The following is a 24928-nucleotide window of genomic DNA, read 5'->3' as shown; positions in this document are numbered from 1 at the left end:
TTTGAAAATTAGATTTTTGTTACTAATATAGACAATAAAATCTAATAGCAATATGACTATTTTGATATCACTCAAATTAGATACTCAAGCCACAGCATCGTCTCTCGGTTCGAGTTCTGCTCTTTCAACCATGGAACTTGTGTGTTCATCTCTTTGAAAGCTTTGAGTTGCTTCGTGATCTGATATCTTTTGCTCCATTAATGGCTGTCTTTCATCTATAATTTTTCCTTGATAATTATTATTATTGGAAAACAATGTCAAAGAAAATGCACTTTTCTCCCCAGCAATGTGAGTCTACCTTTGCATCAGCCTCTGCCTGTCCAGTAGGTATTTCCATCCAGTCTGCTCCCTCTTTCCAGTTCCCTTCCTGTCTCCCCTCTGCCTTGTCCTCAGCAGGCTCTGATTTCCCCAGATGTTGGGCTGCACTCACCATGTCCCTGATGCCCTAGGGCAGTGGTTGTTAAACTTTTTGGTCTCAGATATTCTTGACACACTTAAAAAAATCAAACCCTTCTAAGAGATTGGGTTTATATGGGTTAAATCTATGAATATCTACTGCATTAAAAACTACAACTGAGAACATTTATTAAAATATGCATTTTAAATAAGTCAATTTCATGCTACTATAAATAACATACTTTGTGAAAATAACAATATTCTCCAAAGCAAAAATAAGGCAAGAAGAGCAATTTTTACAAGCATCTGCATTGTTTGACATAAAAGAAGACTGCCAGGCTCTTGAATTCACATCACAGCACATCGTGTGGTCTCTGGAAAACTCCATCACACACTCATGAGAGAATGAGAATGAAAAAAGGCAAATAACACCTTAGTGTTTATATATAAAGACTGTTTGACTTTGCAGGCCCCGCTGAAATCTGTGCACACTTTGAGCACTTGGGCCTTAGGATACAGAAAAATAACCTGCTATCTTAAGCAGTAGTGGTTTGGGACCACAAACAAGAAATGACATTCTCTTCCTCTTCAAACACTCCTGTGCTTTAGTCATGTTACCGGCAGCCTGTGCTTCTCCATTTTTACGGTGAAAACCCTCCTCCATTGGTTCATGTTGCTTTTCTTTCCAGAAAAGCCTCCTTCCCTGTCCACATCCCTCCCCGTTGAGTAACTGCATTAAAAGTTAAGCTCAGGTCCTAACTGGTTTTTTCAGTGGTTACAGCGTTGGCCTATGGACTGAAGGGTCCCAGGTTCGATTTCTGTCAAGTGCATGTACCTTGCTTTCGGGCACATTCCCAGTAGGAGGTGCGCGGGAGGTGGCTGATCGATGTTTCTCTCTCACGTTTCTAATTCTCTATCCCTCTCTCTTCCTCTCTGTAAAAAAAATCAATAAAAAATATATATTTAAAAAGTTAAGGTCAGGTTTCCCCTTTGTCTGTGAAGCTTCTCCTCCACTCTAATTCCTCTGATTGGAACTGACCATATCTTCTGGACCTCACGCATTCCTAGCCTGTGTGCTATGCACACTGGCAAATGCCTGGATGCAGGAGCCTGGGGTTTGACTCCTGACTCTGCTACTTAATTGGTTGCTGACCCTGAACAAGTATTCAGGGTCTTAGTTCCAAGTGCCTTAGATTACTCATCTATAATATGGAAACGTCATAGGGGTTTTTTAAAAGATAAATGAGTCAATTTCTGTAAAGCACGAAGAACAGTTCCTGTGTGAGAGTAAGAGCTTATGAGTATCACCTATCCCTATTCTTATTGTCATAATTTTATATTTCTATCTCAAATAAACTACATTCTCCTATTCCTCCTATAAAACATAGAGACCACTTACTCAGATTTATTGAATGAATTCAAGAATAAAGCAATACATTTTGTAGGTCTTGTTAAGTTGATTAAATTCTGTTTTTTGGGCTTGAATAATAGCATATATTTTGAAATGAGTCAGCATAAAGGAGCAATAAGAATTCCCAGCCAGGAAGGCCAGGTACTTCATTACAGATTACCAGCTAGTAGATAATAGACAAGTAATATCCTTTCAGAATTTCTATCTATAAAATGAGCAAATCCTTTTTTTGCTCACCATATGGGATTTATGAGGGGGTCAAATGAAAAACCTGCACTCAAAAGCAAACCAAAAACTGCAAAGGGCTGAGGATTGTCATTGTTATCAAATGAACTGGTTGGTCATTTTGATAATACCTGCTTTCTAATATACATTAATTCTTGATTCTCTTATATGAAATTTTATTTTATTTTTAAACATTAGGCATTGTCATGGTGTAAATGATCTTAATTCTTTATTGCCAAACATGGAACATATAACATAAAAATGGAAATTAAACCAAAATAAATTTTGTAAAGTACTTTGCAAATGACCTGTGTTTTGTCATTCCAGGTGCCTGTGGTGGCCATCCTGGGCTCAGGAGGCGGTTTCCGAGCCATGGTGGGATTCTCCGGGGTGATGAAGGCACTGTATGAATCCGGAATTTTAGATTGCGCTACCTACATTGCTGGTCTTTCTGGCTCCACGTGGTTAGTATACATTTTACATCTTCGTTCTATCATCCTAAATGTTTAACATTTATCTACCTGAAACATTAGAGAGAAAAGGGAGTTTTAGATAAGTAGACATTAACTTTGAATTATTAAAATGTTCTAGCTTGATGCAATAATTTATGCCTTAAATATGTCATGATGGACTCTTGTCATAAATCCATTCCCTTTAAGCCTGTGTGTAGCATAAAATGTAGTGAAACAAAATTTTAAAATGTATTAATTGTAGTAATTAATATAAATAACACAGAAGTGGCATAACATACTCCACCCATAATTCATTCAATTTTTCTATAACTTGCTGAATTGCAATCTTTCAGTGATTATGTCTAAGACTACATGATTCACTAGGTATTCATATTCTTCTTTAGGGCAAATAGAATGAAACCTTTATATACAGAAGAAGGAAAACAACTTTAGACTGCAGAAATTAAAAAAAATTTCACTGATTTGTATTTAACTAATTATGAAATCAGTCCTTTAAATATATTTGAGCTCAGTTAAACTTGGATAGAGAGTGAAGACACATTTATGTATATATACAACATTTGTGCACTGTAGATTTACCTTTTCTAAATATAGGAACATTTTTCAAAGAATAGAGTATACACATTTTGGTTTGCCTACTTCACATAAGCACATTGAACATCAAACATTAGTCCTTGCTTAGACGTCTCAAATAAAGGTGTCACTTTATTACAAATGTCTGACTTTGACTTATAAGGCTGTTTAGTCACTCACCCATAGGAAAGCCTATCTGTCATAATACTGTGTTATATATGTCTAGCATTTTAAAATGTCAGTGCCTTCTCAGCCTGTGACATGAATATTAGCTTTCTATCATTTTTTTTTCAAGAAAATTTGACTCAGCCCTGACTGGTTTGGCTCAGTGGATAGAGTGTTGGCCTGTGGACTGAAGGTTCCCAGGTTCAATTCTGGTCAAGGGCATGTACCTTGGTTGCGGGCACATCCCCAGTAGGAGGTGTGCAGGAGGCAGATTGATATTTCTCTCTCATCGATGTTTCTGACTCTCTGTTCCTCTCCCTTTCTCTCTGTAAAAAATCAATAAAATATATTAAAAAAAAAGAAGAAGAAGAAGAAGAAGATGATGATGATGATGATGATGATGATTTGACTCAGAAACCAAAGGATTTGTCCAGGATTACTCCCAGAGCCAGGATATAAACCCAGGCTTTGATTCCCTATTCCAGGAATCTTTCAACTAAACCATAGCCTTCTCCTGACAGCTGTTTAGTCTACATAGAGGTTCACATTTGAAGAATCTATAGTTTCTTAAACATTTTGAACCAGATTCTTTAGCTTAAAAGCAAAAACCTAGACCCAAAGTGGTTGCCACTTTCTTGGTATGTTCCCTTAAAATAATTTCTCTTTTTTGAAAGAAGGATGGAGGCCATCATTCTTTTCCTTGAAGGAAAGAGCAGGCACCTGCCTGTTTAATGAGTGTGTGATGGAAAAACTTGGACCCTTAGATTGATTCACCTATTCAGGCATTTTGTTACTCCTCTTGGGGGATTCATTCTCCGTGTTCACTATCTGTTAGATCCCTGAGATCCATCACTGACTAAAACATTGCAAGAAGCTTACTTTCTTAAACTCCTTTCATAAGGAAAGACTAGGCCTTGAGTGCTGATTTGGGACTATAAAAGTGTGGGCTTAATTGGAGCTTCAGTAATTGCTTTGGTTGTAGATTTGGCGTAACCTCTTACATTCTCCTGTCAGAGTTCTGAAAACAAGTCCTACAAAATGTCATGAAGAGAACTTCAAAAACTACAGGTCGATCATTTAAACATTTCAGGCCACATCTATAATAATAAAAGCATAATATGCTAATTAGACCAGACAGCTGAATGACCTTCCGGATGACCTTCCGGGTGAAGCTGGGGTGGCTGCGAGGCCGGGCCTCTAGTAGTTGTATATGAATATATAAATTTCTACTCTATCAATGTCTAATTTCCTCATTGTTAGGCTTTTCTTATTTATTCTATTTCCTGAAAAGCTATTCACTCCTTAAATCCTTACTAATCGATTTTCATGCGGAGACCACCTAATTTCCAACTGTAGTTGCCTTTTAAAGTTTTTATTACTCTTTAGCCTGTAAACCGAAGGGTCCTGGGTTTGATTCTGGTCAAGGGCACCTTCCGGGGTTGTGGGCTCGATCCTCAGTAGGGGACATGCAGGAGGCAGCTAATCAGTGACCCTCTCTTATCATTGATGTTTCTGTCTCTCTCCCTCTTCCTTCCTCTCTGAAGTCAATAAAAATATATTTAAAAAGATAGATAGATGGATCATGAATAGAAAAAGATTCAGGTGAAGACAGGACAGGATGAGATAGAAAGCAGAAAAGCTGTTAACCCTGGAGAGAAAAGACACTTCCTTGGACGGAAGAAGAGGTGGAAGAGGTGGTCCAGATGACTCATGGTAACCATTCTCTCTTGAAAATTACGGGTGAAGAGGTAAAAAGTTCAAAGGAAGGAATTCGGAAAGAATTAAAAAAACAAATTACGTTCTGTGTTGTGTAAGTTTATATTGGCTGATCCAGGACCATGACTTGGCAGGAGAATGAAGTCATACGGAAGTGTCTGGAGAAGACCTGGACCTCCCAATAAGTTTTCTGTGATCACAAAAGAGAATTTTATGTAGAACAAAAGCTCCCCTTATCACTGCTACTGCCTTTAGGATAATTATTTCTGAAATTGTTTTTGGGTGATACTTGTTATTTATTAAATATTTATTAGCCAACCAGGAGAACCAACATGAGTGAATTAAGAGAATCAGGACAGTAATCCTGTGTTCTCTTCCTCAACTCAGTACAGCTATTCATATGTAGCATCATAAGAGGCTGTTGGATATGGAGAGAAATGAGATCAGCTCTGTATCTATAGAGAGTGAGGCCCAACCCATTAAACTGATGAATATCTCAGGAGTTCCTCTGGCTGGTGGCCAAGAATCTTCACAAGAAAGCAAATCATCAGATTTGTATCCTCAGAAATTCTGAGACTTATCACTGGCGAGTCTTGGGATTCTGCCTAGTTGGCTAGTGGATGATTAAAAACCACATTTGTCAGCCTTAGACATTCACAGTATCATTGAAAGTCAAATCACCAAATTGCTTGACTAGTAGTATTTATTATATCCAGACAAAGTCAATTAATTTTCATGACTCCAGTGTGTTGTGCCATCAGTCTCTGGTAGTCTGCTGGGGATGCCCATTCCTAAAGACCAGACAGTGGCCAGTAGGCCAGTAGGGAATCCGCCCCTCTGGACTGTGCATGGGAAATCCAGTGTTTCCTGGGGCCTCTACTTGGCTTCCATCGAATTCTTCCCTTAAAAGGGTCAATGTGATCAATCCGCTAATTAAGTTAACCCACTCTACCGCCCTTTGTTTTTCTTATGCCGGAGAATGCCTGCTTTCGTTGGAGATTATGTAATGCCCTTCCGCTTTATGAATTATCTTTTGTTGTCTTTACAGGTACATGTCAACCTTATATTCTCACCCAGATTTCCCGGAGAAAGGACCGGAAGAGATTAATGAAGAGCTAATGAAAAACGTTAGCCACAACCCCCTTTTGCTTCTCACACCACAGAAAGTTAAAAGATATGTTGAGTCTTTATGGAAGAAGAAAAGGTCTGGACAGCCTGTCACCTTCGCCGACATCTTTGGGATGTTAATAGGAGAGACACTGATTCACAACGTAAGCCATAGCTCAGTCTACAGTCCTTCGAGTGCAACAGACTATGTTTATCATAATGTTTTAAGTAAAACTAAAATATGACATAATTTGTAAAAGTCACTAGATCCAACTTACCTTATATCAACACTGTGTACTGAGAGCACATAGTTCCTGCCAGATATAACTCCTCTACATTTCAAACTAGAGCTCACTGATTCACTTTGTGTGTCAGTTTTGATGTAGGGGAGTATTTTGTACTTTTTTTCTTTGGAAAGAAAAGTATACCTTTTAACTCTTAACTGGCCATGCCTCTAAATGGCAAGCTTTTTAGCCAAGGAGAAGAATGCAAGAAATATTTAACGGTAGAGGAAAAATGGAGGTTGTCTGGACAGAGTCAGAAAACAGAATGAATCATGCGGAACAAACTGATTTAACAGATGACCACAGTGTGATATTTCATTAGAAGATAAAGCAGAGGAGACAGAATCTGTGCCAGGGAATCTGGGGCTAATTTGTTTCTGGGCTCCACAGCTGCTAAATCTTTCTCCACTTCAAAAGTAGGCATAGTCCCTTGAGATTTGGTTGTTTTTAGAATGAAGGGAATTACTTTCACAGAGATTACCTTTTGTTTGTTTGTTTATTCATGGCCCAGAGATTTCTATGAATAATAAGAATTATTTCTATTATAAAAAATTTAAGTGTCTTGATTGGGAATACTATTTTTTAAAATACATTTTTATTTATTTCAGAGAAGAAGGGAGGGAAAGAGAGAGAAACATCAATGATGAGAAAGAATCATTGATCGGCTGCCTCCTGCACACTCCCTACTCAGGATGGAGCCCACAACCCCAGGCACATGCCATGACTGGGGATCAAACCATGACCCCCTGGTTGATAGGTCAACATTCAACCACTGCACCACACCAGCCTGGAAGTACTATTTTAAATTGTTTTCTACCTGTTTCTGTTTGTATATTTAAACCATTTATTTTTTTCTTCTGTGGACAGAGAATGAACATGACCTTGAGTAGTTTGAAGGAAAAAGTCAATACGGCCCAGTGTCCTTTACCTCTTTTCACCTGTCTGCATGTCAAGCCTGATGTTTCAGAACTGATGTTTGCAGGTATGTTGCTTACTCTTTCAGAACATTTCCTGGAACCTTTGAACTATGGTTTCCAATGGCTTTCTTTAGAGGAAGTCATTTCAATTGCTTATTTTAATATATCTTCTGTAACATAAAAACATTTGAAAATCAAAAGCTAGGTGATTTTCTGGTTGTACAGAATATTCCAGAAAACTAGTTACTAATATATCTTCATTGATATTAGTGAACTAAAAAATAAATGATAAAAAGTAAATCATAAATATAATCAATCATTCAATTTTAAATTACTCATTTCTAAAAGCTGTTCAACAAGATAGTATGCCTAGTGCTTTCAGGCAATGCATATTCTCTTGCTTGCTGCTGAAATTGTTATTAAATTAGGTAATATGATACATGTCTATTAATTTTTATAACTCAGCACCTGAAATGTACGAATCTAAACTTTTGGCAGCTGGTGAACAAAATGCCTCACTTCCTTAAGTCTCAGATGTAAACACCTGTTTCTTCGGTAGCTTCACCTCTTGTCCTGTGCTCTAAAATTCTGTGACATAGTTCTGGGGGCCTCTGCCCATTCTGCTCTGCAGTGTGATAGCATTTCTGGCTGTGGCTGCTGAGGTTTCTTGTATTTTTAGGAAAAGTATCTTAGTGACATCAGTCACTCATAATGAGCTTTCAAAAAATCACTGTGAATGGCATGTAGTTAACAAGTTTATATCCACAATCCTTTTGCAGTTTTATAAATTCTCACTTTTTTTGTTCTCAACTGATTATTCTCAGGCAAGAATTTCAAGTAGTTTATGGCAGCCTCTAGGGACCCTACCCATGCACAAAGTTTATACACTGGGCCTCTAGTTAAAATATAATAGGTTAATCACTTATTATGATTGATATGATTTCACATGCTTTTTATTCTGAACTTTTAATCAACAGCCATTCTCAATAGAAAGTCTGACTAAAATAATTAAATATTTAATTATATTTCAGCAAATGAATATTTGGGATTTTTTTACCCAGAGTAAGAAAAGGCCTGTTTTATGTTTCATTAGTAGTCTTACAACCTAGATATGTGTGATTTGGGCCATCTGCCTAGCTTCCATGTTGTTACTGAGATAAGAAATACACCATTAACCTTCATTGTTAAGCTTTTGTGATAAGGGGGTTCAAGCTGTTTCTTCCAACAGAGTTGGACAAAAGCCATCAAACATTATTTACTTGGATCTTGAACCCAGCTAAGACATTCAAAGATGCACGTCATGAAGGTTTAAGCAGTTGAGTTATTGAGGAAAAAAAAAAAAAAGGTGGAGTCATGTATGCCTTTGAAATTCTCTTAGATGAAAAATGGATATTCAAAGGGGAAAAGGGGAAATATTTGCAACATATTTTTTAAAATCAAAGAAGCTCATTAGCTTACAGAAGTGTTACCAACTTCACTTCAACAATATCAGATGATGTTTTTCTTCCCTCTTAGAATAGTTTTAAACATTTTCTCCTTTTTTGAAGATCTTAAACAAATAAACATTAGTTGTTTAAACTATTAAACATTTTTGACTCCTCCACTTCACTACACTGCCTATGGGATTTACAACTTTCATTTTCAAATATCCATTGGTCAGTAAATTGCATTTACTAAGCACAACTTATGGATCGACATCAGATTAAGTTCTTTCACAGACACTAAAGAGTAGAACTGTGGTACTTTTCCTCAGAAAGTTACAACTCCATAAGAAAATTAATGAGCTATACACATAGAATATTATTATCCGTTAAAGTTGTAGAGCTGACATAAGTGTAAGTTATTGAAGATATTGAGTATAGTCATAGAAATGACCTCATGGAAGGATTTATCATAAGGAGGTGAAAAGTCATCTTTGAGTAAAACACCAGGAGCTCAGAAGGGAAGCCAAAAGTATGCTTTGGGGAGAGAGAAAAAAACACACAAAACACTAGCCATGGTATGAGCTGGTAAAGCGTAGGTGGTACATTTGGGGAAACCATTAGTGCGAAACAGTAGAAAAATCTGGATTCCAGGCAGACATGTTTTTATTCAGTTATGATGAAGAGCAATATAACTCTTTATGCAGTGTTTTTGAAAAAACGTATTTTGGTGATTCACGTGGGTTGATTGGCAAAGGTAGAAACTACAAGCCATGATATCCCTGTGTTTTTGTAATGAGGTTCTGAAGCTAGGGTAAGGAGATACTGATAAGGAGAGAGGGGAGAAGATAAAATGAAGGCCTGAGGGTGACAGATGAGGTGTGCTGATGATTAGATGTGAGTGCTTTCAGTTAAAAGAATTCCACCCTCCTGCTCCCCTCCCCAGGCTGTGCTACAGTAGTTTACGGGAGCTGGTGAGCTAGACAGGGAGGGGAAGTGATGAATTCTTTTCCAGGCAATGATAATGGGATGTGTTGACGGCTTACCCCAGCCCCAGGAAGCTGGAAACAAGTGGAAGGAGGTGCTGCAGACAGGTTCACGTTTGAAATGTATGGGTTAACAGCAAAGGAAATAGTCAAATGCCCCCCTGACAACTTCTTAAGAAAGGTTTAGGCAGCAAATCTTCCCTCTTGAGAATGTCTATAATTATCATGGGCACAAGCCACAGCATTAACACAGAACAGATCGCTAGAGAAAGTATTATGCATCAGCACCCAAGATAGGGATGAGAAATTCAGATATAGGGTGATATAGCAATTTTCCTAACAGCCCCTGATTCATCGCTGGTCATGTTTCACTGACTCCTTGTAAATCACTATGAAATATACCACGGTCTGGTGAAGGGTATACGTGCCCTTGGCCTTGCTTGAACTATAAGTGTGTTGTCATCACAATTGTGATTTCATTATCTCATTCACAAAAGTAGAATAAATATACATCATTCACAATTCTGTTTCCAATACTTTGGGGATGGATATTTTGGAATTCAGAATATTTTAGATTTTAAAGTTTAACTTAAAGTGTATATTGCATATTATTCTCATTAGGGTCTTATAATTAAATAAAGTGATTTCTCCAGGAGAATGTATCAATATTTAAATTGAGTTGGATAAATAAAAATTCTGCCTCACAACATTTTAAGGCTTTTTTTTTTTTAATAGAATAAACTCAGGCCAGGTTTTATCACCAAAATGGGTAGCAAAAAAAAGTGTGCATTTTGGAGTTGTTTGAATTTGGGATTGCTGAGTAAGCATATATATAGACATGTTATAATGTCAGAAAGGAAAAAATTGAAGAAAAATAAGGAGAGCAGAGGGTTATTGGTGATTCAGGGGTGGACGGTGGTGGGACTTAAGGAGGATGGTAACAAAGACCTTGAACTAAAGGTTACTAAGAAGCAGCCTTATAATGGCAGAAGGGAATAGCAAGCATGAAGGCACCGAGGTGGGAATGAGCTTGGTCTCTATGGGGAACATTAAGAAGGCTTGTGTGATGGACGTGTAGAAGCAAGACCAAACGTGACAGGTGATTGGTTAGGGCGTGTGGTCAGACATGGAGCATGAGCCGGACCATCATGAAGCCTTGCTAGCCATGTGCTTATTTTCAGTGTAAAGGGAGGTCACTGGAAAGCTTTCAGCTGGCACCGGTGTGCTATGACTTACATTGTAAAGCATTCTTTCTGGCTACAGGGTATCAACAAGGTAGTAAGGGAAGAGAGAAGAGACATTTTAGGAGGCTGTTGTGGAGACCCAGGGGAGAGAATATGGGGGTTGGACAGAATGGTTGTGGTGGACAAATGGATAAGTGGCCAGTTCCTAACCATATCTGATGATAGAGACTACAGAACTTGATATTTTGTATGTGAGATATAAGGGAAAGAGAACAATTAAAGATAATTTTAAAGTACGAAGAGTGACTATATGAAAGGTAGTACTATTTCCCAAGAGGGGGAAGACTGAGAGAGTGGCAAGTGCAAGAAGTGGAAGTCAGAAACCTGGAACTCTTTTTTATACATTAGGATTCAGAAAGTGATTACTCATATTATAGCCATAGACATACAGAATTTGGCTACCATTTCGTGATTAAAATGTGCTACGCCTTCTGGGCTCTTCGCATTTCTTAACTCATTAGATCCTCACAGTAATTCTGCAAACTTTCTGCCACTTTTATTCACATTTTACAGATTAGGGAGCTGAAACACGGAGAACACAAATAATCTACACAAAGGTTGCACAGTCAGTAAGCAGCAGAATGCGATTTGAATCCAGGGCTCTGGCTCCAGAGCCTTGGCCCTTAGAAAGTATACCCTGTTGACCCTCGCCTTGTGTTTCTTGATACATTCAGCATAAAACTTGCCATTGAGCCCTAACTGGTTTGGCTCAGTGGATAGAACATTGGCCTGTGGACTGAGAGGTCCCAGGTTCGATTCCGGTCAAGGGCACATGCCTGGGTTTCGGGCTCCATTCCCAGTAGGGGGCATGCAGGAGACAGCATGCAGAGAATCAGTGATTCTCTCTTATCATTAATGCTTCTCTCTCTTTCTCTGTTCCTCTCTGAGATCAATAAAAATATATATTAAAAAAAAATAAAAGAAAAAGAAAAAAGAAAACTTGGCATTGTAATTGGGTCAGTTAGTATAATGGTTAATAAACAAAATTAAAAGATGAAGAAAAGCAAATGTTAGAAACACTTTCATCCATTTTCATAATCTGCTTGCATTACCAGAGGAGTTTAATTTCTTCTATCTCCTTCATGGATTTCAAATTTCAGTTTTCCACTCTTTAGAATTCATATGGACTTATAAAAAATGTCTGAGTTTTTAAATGCAAAGGATTACTCAACTTGTGCAAATTAGAAGGGATCCTTTTGTGTTCTCATCTTTTTCATTCACTAGAGCACATGTGTCAAACACAAGGCCCGCGGGCCAAATCCGTCCCGCCAGGCCTTGCAATGGGGCCCGCACCGCGCTGTCATCACTGCACTCCGCTGCGTTTCCATCACAATGACAGTTTATGACTGTTCAGTAAACCATTCGGCCCGCGATTTAGGCTGGATTTTAGATTTTGGCCCCTTCTCTGATTGAGTTCGACACCCCTACACTAAAGGACTAGAGGCCCAGTGTATGAAATCCATGCACTGGGAGTGGGGGGGGGGAGGAGTTGGGGAGGGGAAAGACTCCCTCAGCCCAGCCTGGGCCCTCTCACAGTCCTGGAGCCCTCAGGGGATGTCTGACTGCTACGGAGGCGAGAGAGGCTTCTGCCACTGTGCTCACCAGCCTTGAGCCTGTGAGTCCGCTCAGGCCTTCTGGCTGAGCAACACTCCCCCTGTGGGAGCGCACTGTCCATCAGGGGGCAGCTCCTTCATTGAGCATCTGCCCCCTGGTGGTCAGTGCATGTAATAGCAACCAGTCATTCCACATTTGGTTGATTTTCATTTAGCCTTTTCTTATATAGGATTAGTTCCATCCCCATCCAACTTCTAGACAATGCCATATACATAATAGGCACTTGCTTAATTAAAAAAAATATTTTAAATAAATGAATGAGAATAATCACTGTTGAAAGTGATCTATGTGCACATTTCTGTAATATTTTCTATGAATGGACTGAATTTTTTTAATGCTTTCAGATTGGGTTGAGTTTACTCCATATGAGATCGGCATGGCAAAATATGGTACTTTCATGACTCCTGACTTATTTGGAAGCAAATTTTTTATGGGGAAAGTTGTAAAGAAATATGAAGAAAACCCCTTGCATTTCTTAATGGGTAAGTGATCAAAATCTACCACTAGTTTGTCTGACAGTTTTAAACTTCAGTGCATTCTAAGTTAGTCTCTGTTTTTGCTTTATTTTAGGTGTCTGGGGCAGTGCCTTTTCTATATTGTTCAACAGAGTCTTGGGAGTTTCCAGCTCACACAATAAAGGTTCCACAATGGAGGAAGAATTAGGTATTGCCAAAATGTGCTTAAATGATAACTATGCTATACTGATAAATTGCATTAACATGTATACATAGAGAAAATTAAATCAGCATAAAAATTGTAATTTCTAAAGTTACCGGTAATTTGGTTGAGTCAGCCCAAATTTTTCCTAGGAATTATATGTCCATTACTTAACTGCAGAGTCACATTCTCAAAGGGTAACAAGGCAGAGTGTATACTGCAGAAATATCCTGACTTCATTTATGCAAATGATCCTTATATCCCACTTATTATCAACTCTAATTTTGTGGAAATGACTAACTCTTCTCTGAATTATGTGAAGATTTCAGGGGGTGGGGGAAGAGAAGAGAATGAAAGTACCACAGATTATGGGACTTGCTTCTCTGTCTACTTTATCTGTTGAATAATCCAGATAAACCCAAGGCTTGTTATTCTTCCCCGCAAAAGGCCGGAAGAGAATAAGACTGAAATAACACATCTGAAGGTGGTTGCACCAATGGCTGGAGGCCAAGGAAAAGGAGACTGTTTACCCTCAATCGTTCTGAGACTATTCTTTGGTATGAGGCGTCCCCTTTGAGGCCAGCGGTCTGGCAGTTTATTTACTTGTTCTGTGTGTCAGACTTAGGGGGAATATGGTGAACTTGAGAACCCTGGTCAGCAGGATGCCCGTTACCTCAGATTACAGAAGGGTTTCCAGAAATGAGACTAAAGAGGTGACAGGGGAATCGGTAGGCTCCTGGTGGTTCTTTCATCTGCAGGCCAACCAAAGTTTACCTCTTAAAGGGGTGTTTGTTTTTTCTCCCTCCCCACGTCTCCTCTCTCTTCTAAAAGAAGACTTAAAGGTGAATTGGACCACAATCAGATAAGTTAAAATGAAATAGATACATTTAGAATATGTAATTATTTATATCATAAAAATTTCCTTAGGAAGAAGGCAATATTTTGGTGAACCATCTTCTTAAATGATAGTATTGAATATGACCCCAAAAATGTTTAAAGAAAGAAAATGTTGTCCTGCCTAAAAGACACCTAATGCATATAACACTGGAATGGACCATTTCTTATATCCCTCCTCTTCTCTATAACAAGATTACTAGTACTTTTCTGTAATAGTCATGAAATGAATAATTATGTTAGCCAGTGAATATTTTCCTTTAATGAATTTCATATGTATAATATACCAGTAAAATGAAAGAAATCTAAAAATTAAAAAGTCAATCTATTGCTTTAAGCATTTATTATTCCTTCAATATATAATCTTGATCATTTAAATACATGATATTCATTTATAATAAACATATGCAGAATAATGTGTCATATCTATATTTCTCTGAGTTTAAAGCCCCCAAATGATTTTATTACTAAAAAATTATGAATTTGGAGCCAATTTCTTAAAAAAAGTTGATTGACTAATGGAAGAAAAAAATAAGTTACTATATTGAGAATGGTTTTTATATGTGTCCAAAGAAGTTTTGATTTTTCTATGAATGATGATTAAAAACAATGGTCTATGTACCTATAATTTAGGTACTTTTTCTTGAAAAAAGACTAGTTATTGGTATAGCTTTTACTTGTGTCATTGTTTTAAGGATTTGTAGTTTCTATTTTAGTTTTTAAAACTACTCTCTTACTGTGTTCTGAGGAAGTGCAAATTCTCAGTACAAAAGGCACATTTCAACGGAAAATGTTCAGTGTTATTTAAAGTGAAAGATACCTTATATTAGGCACTTTCATTTATTTTGATGAAACAGCTCTGGAGCCCCCTATAGATTTTGGGTTCACCCTGCATTTACCTTCTTTACAAACACTTCTTAAACATATTTGATTGGTGGGAAAAACAACTTTTATATAATGATATGCTTCCTTTAATCAAGCTATTCTTTCTGTCAGAATTAAGATAAACAAAAAATCTTCCCTTTAAGTCATGAATGAATAAATTTTAAATTAACTTTTCCTCTCCTGGGAAATTTTGTTTTCCAATGAAAAATGGATCTAAATTCATGCCAATTATTGATTTAAATTTATACTAGTAATCTAGCAGGTCTCACTCTGTGGGTTTGCTGAAGTTACTTCCATATGGTAAATTTATATATTTTAAATGATTTCAGAGAGGAAGGGAGAGGGAGAGAGAGATAGAAACATCAATGATGAGAGAGAATTATCGATCAGCTGCCTCCTGGAGCCTGCTGGAGATCTAGCCTGCAACATGGGCATGTGCCCTGACTGGGAGTTGAACTGTAATCTCCTGGTTCATAGGTCAAGGCTCAACCACTGACCCACACTAGCCAGGCCCCCATATAGTAAATTTAATTGTGAGTCTTGGCACCTTAAATTCTGTAATTGTTTTTCTTTCTTTCCACAGAAAATATTACAGCAAAGCACATTGTGAGCAATGATAGCTCGGATAGTGATGATGAATCACAAGGACCCAAAGGTAAGAGTGCTGGGACCTTCTCTGGCAGAAGTCCATTGGAAAAGGATGTTGCCTCTGACCTGTCACTCCAGGTGCTCACGGCAGTCTCTGCTTAAGGCACTTAAGGCACAGTCTCAGCTTTCAGTTCAGAGAGAGAATTGATGCTGTACGTGCAATAAAATATGCAACACAGAAACATCCCTTCTTGCTTTTTTAATACCTCAAAAATATTATCAGTTGAACAAATGGAGAACAAACTGAGGTGTTAGAAATACTAAGTTCTGTTTTAAATCTGATTATTGAACTGGGCTTTCAGCATGGAAATAGTGGTTGGGGAGCACCTTTAGCTGTTTGTTTTGTTTTGTTTTGTTTTGTTTTAATCTAAATTTTGTCTTTGAAAAATATATTATTAAATAGCATGTGAAAAATTATATTCTCACTTCATCCTGTGCCTTTATCCCATTTCATGTCGTAGGAAGGGGGCAAGTTGGGTAGAACTATGGAGAACTCTTTGTTACATCTATTACTTTGTGGTCTAAATGAGTTCCTTTACATTTTGACAAGACAGCTTTTAGCTTGATGTGGATCAGGAAAGTCAGTGATGGAGTGAGGGCAGGGAGAAGGCAAGGACCAGCATATTTGTTGCAAATGTGTGAAAATGGAGTGTTTTTATGTTTTGACAAAGTGTTTGATACAACCATCTGTACAGAAACAAAACATAACAAACATCAAACAAAAATTGAAAAGCTTTGATAACAGCTGGGTGAACATGTCCTATTAGAGTCTGAATACAGATTTTATTTTATTTTTAATATATTTTAATTTATTTTCAGAGAGAGAAAGAGAGGGATAGAGAGTTAGAAACATTGATGAGAGAAAAACATTGATCAGCTGCCTCCTGCACATCTTACTGGATATGTGCCTGCAACCAAGGTACATGCCCTTTACCAGAATCGAACCTGGGACCCTTGAGTCCGCAGGCTGACACTCTATCCACTGAGCCAAACAGGTTAGGGCTGAATACGCATTTAAAAAGGCATTAAGTGCTTTCTTGTCCAAAACATAAGGAATTCCACCTGCCATGATATAGATAACAAAAGAGCACGTTCTATCCTTGCTGAGTTAATACTAAAATTAAAGTTCTCTTTCATAAATGGGCTGTTACTTTCTCACAAGATGAGTCTGTGCACATCAGAGGTGCCTTCTCTGGGCAATGCAGCTACCCAGGCCCGTAGCTTGCTTAGTGTGCAGTTTCTTGTGAAAATGTAAAAAAGGAACGGACCTTCCTTGGGCAGACAAAGCTCTTGACCAGGCATAAGATGGCCAGTGGCATACAATCTGGGCTTCAGACCCTGCTTGCCTACTGTCCTCCTGACCTATGTAGTCAATAATTTGCCTAAGTGTTTATGGCAGCTCAGGTCCTTAGGCAAAAAGCCCACTTGAAAGAACCCTGCTCTGGAAGGAACTGAGTCTAAATTCTGCTCCTTCATATTGGTCATTTAAATTATTTGGGTTGCTCACATCTTTTTTTTTTTTTTTTTAATTTTGAATTTCCTTTTAGTGAAGGGAGCTAGCCAGTACACTGGGGAGAATGAGTATATGCCTAGCATGTCTACAATTAATCATGTCATGATTTAGGGACTATCAAGTAGATCTAATAATGATTTGTCACTTATTAAGTATTAAGTAAAACATCGATCAGTACATTTGATCATCTCTGAAGTACTGGATGCTTATCTTAAGGCTGAGAAGTTTAAGAACCAACTGAATATGGTTTAGTATCAGCCTAGATTGGAGAATTATATTTATTCAGGATGTTTTTGATGATTTTTTATTAGATCTTAATATTCATTTATTTCATTCTAAATAGACTTTATTTTTAGAGTAGTTTTAAGTGATAGCAGAATTGAGTAAAAAGAACAGAGTTCCCAAAGATCCCCTGCATCTCCCTCCTTCCCCTACTGCCTCTCCCACTATCAACATTCTATACTAGAGTGGTACAGTATTATAAATGATGAACCTACACTGATACATCATCTCTACCCAAAGTCCAAACTTTAGGCTTCACTCTGGATATTCTATATATTCTATACACTTTCACAAATATAAAATGAATGTGTCTACCATTATATCATCATACCAAGTAGTTTCACCTCCCTGAAAGTCCTCTATGCTCTGTTTATTCATCCCTCTGTCTCCATTCCCAACTCCTGGCAACCACTGATTTTTTTCACTGTCCTCAGAGTTTTGTCTTTCCCAGAATGCCATATATATGGGATCATATGCTATGTAGCTTTTCCATATAGGCTTCTCTCACTTAGTAGCATGCAGTTAAGTTTCCTTCATGTCTTCTCATGGTTTGATGGCTCGTGCTGAATAATAGTTCACTGTCTGGATGTACTGCAGTTTACTCACTCATCTACTAAAGAATATTTTGGTAACTTCCAAGTTTGGGCAGTTACGAATAAAGATGCTATAAATATCCACATTCAAATTTTTGTGTGGATGTAAGTTTTCAACTCTTTTGGGTAAAAACCAAGAAGCGTAATTGCTGGATCATAAGATAGAAGTATAATTTACTTTTGTAAGAAACTTTCAAACTATTATACTATCTTTAGTGACTGTACCATTTTGCATTCCCACCAGCAATGAATGAATGTTTCTGTTGCTCAACATCGTTGCAGCATTTGGTACTGATAGTATTTTGGATTTTGGGCACTTCCAATAAGTAGGTAGTGTTATCTCATTGTTGTTTTAGTTTGCATTTCGCTGATGACATGATGTGGAGCATCTTCTCATATGCTTACTTGCCATCTGTATATTCTTCTACAGAGGTCTTTTGCCCATTTTTATAGTGTGATGTTTGTCTTAAGTATATTTTGGATAATAGTCCTTTATCGATGTATCTTTTGAAAATATATTCTCCTAGTGTAGCTTTCCTTTCATTCTCTTGAACTTCCTTCATTTTTATCCATACGATTTTGATTAAGGTCTTTAGGCATTTTTCCACATTAGTTTCTTCAAACCTATGCTGGCATCACTTTTACTTGCTCTTATAGAAATGTTGAAATCATCAAATTAAAAAACGTGTAAATAGGGCTTAAAGTTGTAAAAGGCAGCAAATAGAAATAGCTTGTAAGCAATGGATATCATTTCTCTGTTGACTGCTGGGTTTGTGTCACAAATTATACCATTCCCACATATATCACAAGGAAATGAGAGTTATAGAAGTGGAGTATATCTCATAAATATAATAGCGATGATGGTGCTGCTGATGCTGCTGCTGCTGATGAAGCAGCTCCAGATCTTTGGGAAATGATTGAATATCTTATTCATATTCTGTGTACCTAGGGATACATATCACTTATTCTGAAGCCTGATTTGTTCTTGCAAAATATTTTATTTGTTATACTTGGCATTAGAAAAATGCAGGAGTAGAAAAGAGTATGTTTGTTTTTTAGTGAATGTGTAGCCATCTGGATTGGTTCCTGAAGGATCACTTCATTTACTTGGTTTAGTTAAGCTAATCTTTGTGAAAATAAAAGTCAGTGTGTATTGTGGTTCATGTGTGTTTAGTTAAGATTTATTGGAAATTATGAAGTTTGAGCATAGATTCTCTTTTCTCTCAAAACACACACACACACACACACACAGAGAGAGAGAGAGAGAGAGAGAGAGAGAGAGAGAGAGAGAGAGAGAGTTTTATGTATGTTTATATACAGAGTTCCCAGAAATCTGAGCAGAAGGGATTTAGGCAGGCTGGCATCACACTGTACCATGCAGTGCTCTCAGATTTGGGTTGTGAATGAATAATATTGACACTGACAGTTATTCTGTTGCTTCTGCTGCTACTACCACGGTTTCTACTAGTAAATAGTGTTTATTAAAAATTGAATACAAGCCAGGCACTTTCCTAAGGAATTTACATGAATGCACTAACTCAGCTAATCCTCACAACAACCCTACAGAGTTTTCTGTTGAGTTGGCTGAGAGGGGTTAACTAACTAGGAAACAGGGGTGAAGGGGTTGGAATCCAGGCAATTTGACTGTGGAGCCAACGCTCTAAGTAACTACACAGCAAAGCTTCCCAGAAGTAGTGATGTGTGCATAGGTTTTAAGGAAGATTAAAAGCCGCTTCTTTGGGAAGACTGATGAATTTTAAACCATTTTAGTGTTTAAATTACAGATTTTTAAAAGCCAAACTCTATACGTAGCGATAAAATGACAGTTTATAAGGGTGTTTATTGAGCGGGAAATATATGTTGAATCCTTCCATTGTCTGTGTTCAGTTTACATGATTTCTGGAAGTTTATTAAACAGGAGAGAGAAGGAAACTTAGGAAATAAAGATGATAAGGTACTGTGGATTTTCCCTGTGTGTGTATTGTGTGTTTATTTGTGTTTGTGTAAATAAGGCAAAAAAAAAAAAAAAAAAAAAAAGAAAGAAAGAAAAAGATGGGGAAGGGGAGAAAGAAGCAAAGTTTGCCTGGAAATCTAAGATTAGACCACGTGACACTGTCAACAATGCAATCTTAGACTAACTATAGGTAAAGGGTAAAGTAAGAACAATTTAAGGACAAAAATAGTTAACTGAAATATTTAGTGTATTAATTTATGCACATTAACATTCAATCAAAAGCCATAGAGCTGTTAATTCTGACATTCAATTGTCCGTCGAAGATTTTAAAAAAATGAATTTTGGAATCTGTATCATGATGCTTTCTTTTTTTTTTTTTTTAAGGTACTGAAGCTGAAGATGCTGAAGAGGAATATCAAAACGATTATCAAGCAAGTTGGGTCCAGCGTATGATAATGGCCTTGATGAGTGACTCAGCACTATTCAATACCAGAGAGGGACGTGCTGGGAAGGTGCACAACTTCATGTTGGGCTTGAATCTCAATACATCCTACCCACTGTCTCCTTTCAGAGACTTTGACACACAGGAGTCCTGGGAGGAAGATGAATTGGACGCAGCTGTCACCGGTAAGCACAGAAGACGTAACCCAGGGAAGCTAATCCAGGAGGTCTTGCTTCCTTATTACTCACCCAATTAGACTCAGTTACAAAAGCATGCATTTAGTATGTATAGGGCTTCAAATAACTGTTGTTGTGTTTTTATTTTCAGAAAAGTACATTGGACAGGAAGTAGCATAGTCATGTCAGCATAGAACATTTTCATTGCAATATTGAGACGGACCTAGATCCTCTCTCTACTGGTCAAGTTTCACTCACAGAAAACAGGAAGCCCACTCCCTTGTTTAACTGAAAGGGGCTTAAAGCAGGAAATTAGATGTTTACAAAGTTAGATGTTTACAAAGACTTGGATGAACAAGGTCCAGACGAAGCTTCCAAAAATGATTTCAAAAACACGTCAGAATAACCGCGGTTTGGTCAATGTATTATTCAAATGTATTGTTTACAGACCAACATTGCTAAAAATGATGGGAGAAGATTTGACTTTTGTGGTAAACAATGCACTATTCAGATGATGTCTCATAGAACTGTACACTTGAAATCTCTATAATTTTATTAATCAATGTCATGCCAATACATTTAATAAGAATGCTTATGTTGTTAAAAAAAAAAAAAAAAAAAAAAAACACAAAAAACACAATTGCATTTTACACTGAACTTAGTGAATTGAAAAGTGCTTTTTCAAGCAATGCCCTTATTAAGAGAGACCCTGTTTATCTCGCTCTGGATATTTCCAAGTTTTAGGCTTACCATGTGTTTGGAATGAAAAGTTAAAACAAACGCCCCCACAACTGTGCCTGGCAATAGAAATAGAGAAACATAACCTCTGCCTCACTTCCTCAAATCTCACGTGGGTGTTTCTCTTTGGCCAGCGACCAGTCTCAGCAGATTCAGACTGGAGCTGTAAGGGAGTCTGGTAACCGTGGTCCTGAGCCTGACTCGCCAGGCCGGACAGTCAGACAGGAGATGCCGTGGGTGGCGTGGAGTGAAGTTTGCCAGTCTGCAGTGCCCGTCTGGCTATTGTATCTGGCCCTCTTTCTCAGAAACGTTAGTTAACTTCCTTAAGGCCAGCTGGCAAGAGCCACACTCTTGGCCAAATACCAAGAATAATTTTTTTTTTTTCTGTGCATCCGTGTTTTAGATTAAAAGTTAAATTTACCTTGGTGAGTAATCAATACTAATGATCTTTCTTGTAATGATCCTGTCATCTTACATTTTTCTACTTCATCACACCATCATTTTTCCTTTAACCTCCCAGATGTCATTTCTCCATCCTTTCTAAGGACCTTGACTGGATGCTATAAAAATATCAATGGAATTTTTTCCAAAAACTTTGTTTAAGCATCATACCTATACAATGGAATTAGAACAAGGCTTTGGATTTTGTTGTTTTGGTAGTGCTGTTCCTGTGTGTTGCTTGACCACAATGGAAATTACAAAAAGAAAAGTTACCTCTGTTATTTAAACAAAGGGAGTAGAACTTACTGCACCTCATGTTGTTTATGGCATCAAAGTCGCAGATAATAGGTTATGTCTGGTTATATACCTTCAATCCAAACCCTTTCCTGTACAATAGAATGAAAGTTGATTTGTGATAAATTCATCCAACCTCTCACCTCCCACCCCCCCCAAAAAAAACACCTGACCTTACAGTCCGTGACATTATTTTTTTCAAGTTGTGACACTTGATTATATTCATTTCCATTATAATATCAGTTAAATGTGTCTTCTTTAGAAATGTAGGCTTTAAGGATGAATGATGAGGGCTTTCAAACAAATTTAGCCTTGTAGAGTATTTAGACTCGCTAAAAAGGTTCTTCGGTAATTTTTACTCCACAGGAAAGGAAGATTACAGAAGTTAGAGCTCATCTTTGCCTAAAATGACTCAGCAGAGCTAGAGTGGAGACAGGCCTCTTGACATACCTCAAAGCCTTTCCCTTCTGCTCCACTGCCTTCCCCTTGGCCCTGGGTTTTATTAGTCATTGTCTTGCTGATGTAGAAATGGACGTTTCCTGTGGGTGTGTTTTATTACATCTGCTTTACGTTATTGCTCAGATCGCGTCACCCAGCGTGGCTCCTCTGTGGCTTGCCTTCTGCACTTCTGCACTCCACATTGTAACAACTTCCTGGGAGTTTTACAATTTTTTCTTTCATGTAGATTCAGAAGTGTGATTTAAACAAGAGAGTGGAACTTACTATCCCTTGTGTTATGTTTATGGCATCAAAGTCTAAGACAATAGGTTATATCTGGTTATATATACCTTCAATACAAACCCGAGGGTTGCTAGATGAAATATAGCATTCTCAGTTAAGTGTGAATTTCAAGTTTGTTGAGATATTTTGAATTGTTTTCAACTAAAGTTGTTTTAAATTCATGATCTTGGGAAAGAACTTTACATTTTATTCCTTAGAATGTCTCCTGTTAGAATTCTATTTCACTCACTTTGTATTTATCTATTTGAAAAATAATGTACATAACATATTGATTTTAATCAGAAATCCAGATCAGTCATTGTCAAGTTTATTAAAATTTATTTACAGTCTAATATTGCTAAAAATGACTGCATTTTAGACTGAATTTGTTGAATTCAAAAGTGATTTTTTCAGGCAATGCCCTTACTAAGATGTTCCCTGTTTATCTCTCTCCAGTTACTTCCAGATTTTAAGATTACCATGTGTATGGGATGAAAAGTTGAAGAATTTAACATAAACTATAATTATCTCCGTTCATAAAAGTTTTATTAAAACTCCTATGTATTATACAGTTAAAATACCATGCTTTTTAAAATTATTTTATTGATTTTTACAGAGAGAAAGGAAGAGGGATAGAGAGTCAGAAACCCTGATGAGAGAGAATCATCGACCAGCTGCCTCCTGCACACTCCCCACCGGGGATATGCTCGCAACCAATGTACAGCCCTTGACCGGAATCGAACCCGGGACCTTTCAGTCCGCAGGCCGATGCTCTATTCACTGAGCCAACCCGGTTTCGGCATAAAATACCATACTTTTTTTTTTTTTACATTCCTCACTATGCAAAAAGACAATTAAGATTTTTATCTAATCTATATATTATGTTGGGAAAATCTTCCATTTTCATTTACCTTATGATATTTTTTGAATCGATTAAAATATGAGCATCTTAGAATAATTAAAACCATCTTTCAACCTATAATGAGAAAAATTAGTGCCTTATTTCTGTCCCTATTTCTACACCTCGCAGACAATCTTTTGAAAACAAGAAAAATAACAAGATGATAAACCCCCCTCATTTGTTTACTTCAGAACAGTTGTATATGGATGGAAGCTAATTTTGGAGGAGCTGTCCATTAGTTGCATGACTTCTCTGTTTACTTTTGTGTTTACCCTGTTGACTGTGACACACACCATCTGGAATAAGAAATTGAGACACGAGATCATTCAGGCCAGGGTTCAAAACACAAACTTCCAAATATTTGCGCATCCCAAATGGAATCTGTGTGATATATTTATAAAATGACCTTCGGAAATGTTCACGGCTGACCCACTTTAAGGAAATAGTCATAATTATAAAACATAGCGTGTTTCCGTTTCCATACCTATCCAAGACACAGATGAACTCATTTATAGGTTGGGAAACCATGTATGTTTTGAATTATGGGAGGACATGCTCCCATAGTGGCATTTTTAAACTCTCCATGACATCTTAGCAGATGTTATATATAAATGGGGTTCAAGTTCAAATACATTTTGAAAAAACCAGCAACGTCATCCCCTTCTCCACAGTGCAATGGGATACTCTAATGAGCCCGAGAAGTTCTACCTAAAAGGGCCTCGGGTATAACACTTTAAAAGCAGACTGGCCTACCTTGGAATCCGGCTGAGCTATTTATTGGCTGGACAATCTTGAGCAGTAACTTAGCATTAGCCTCAGTAAACAATGAGAGGATAGTAAAACTAAAACCCAACAACCTGATCCTGACGGAACTGCAGGTTAGTGAGAATGCAACCATCTCCACGTTTTACTCCAAGTTCTCTTACAGAATAGAAAAAGCTAGCAGTACCCATATGAGGGTTAAGTAGCATCTTCATTTTTTTAAAAGTGCTCTAAGTCCAAGGCACAGTAAGGAGAACAGGGAATGCACAATATAATTGCCCATTACTTTCAGCCATGGAATCTTATATTTCTCAAACCTGCTTGATCATGGAATTCTTACTTTGTGTATAGACTATCTGGTAATATTTTGCAAAACTATATGCTTTGAAACATGCCTTTCTGTCAATTTATCTAGAGGTTGGAAACATGGTGTTTAGTTACATGCCAGAGTTGGGAATTGGTCCACATACTAGTAACGATTTTTCTCTCAAATGTA

At 37.5% G+C, this 24928-nt stretch overlaps 1 protein-coding gene across 2 annotated transcripts in view; it reads left to right on the top strand.

Moving 5' to 3' along the window:
- The window catches only part of PLA2G4A (phospholipase A2 group IVA), a 121178-nt gene that overhangs the window by 77348 nt on the left and 18902 nt on the right, over positions 1-24928 (top strand). For both annotated transcript variants that reach the window (XM_036442178.2, XM_036442177.2), the window contains 7 exons: positions 2360-2496; positions 6008-6230; positions 7218-7332; positions 12877-13014; positions 13103-13195; positions 15552-15623; positions 20343-20585. In XM_036442178.2, the coding sequence (XP_036298071.1) occupies positions 2360-2496; positions 6008-6230; positions 7218-7332; positions 12877-13014; positions 13103-13195; positions 15552-15623; positions 20343-20585 (1021 nt within the window). The remainder of the gene's footprint in view (positions 1-2359; positions 2497-6007; positions 6231-7217; positions 7333-12876; positions 13015-13102; positions 13196-15551; positions 15624-20342; positions 20586-24928) is intronic.

Source organism: Pipistrellus kuhlii, unplaced genomic scaffold, assembly GCF_014108245.1.
Source record: "Pipistrellus kuhlii isolate mPipKuh1 unplaced genomic scaffold, mPipKuh1.p scaffold_m20_p_18, whole genome shotgun sequence".
In the NCBI taxonomy this organism is placed as follows: Eukaryota; Metazoa; Chordata; class Mammalia; order Chiroptera; family Vespertilionidae; genus Pipistrellus; species Pipistrellus kuhlii.
The sequence above is the reverse complement of the archived record's forward strand: the minus strand, read 5'-3'. Positions and strand labels throughout refer to the sequence as shown.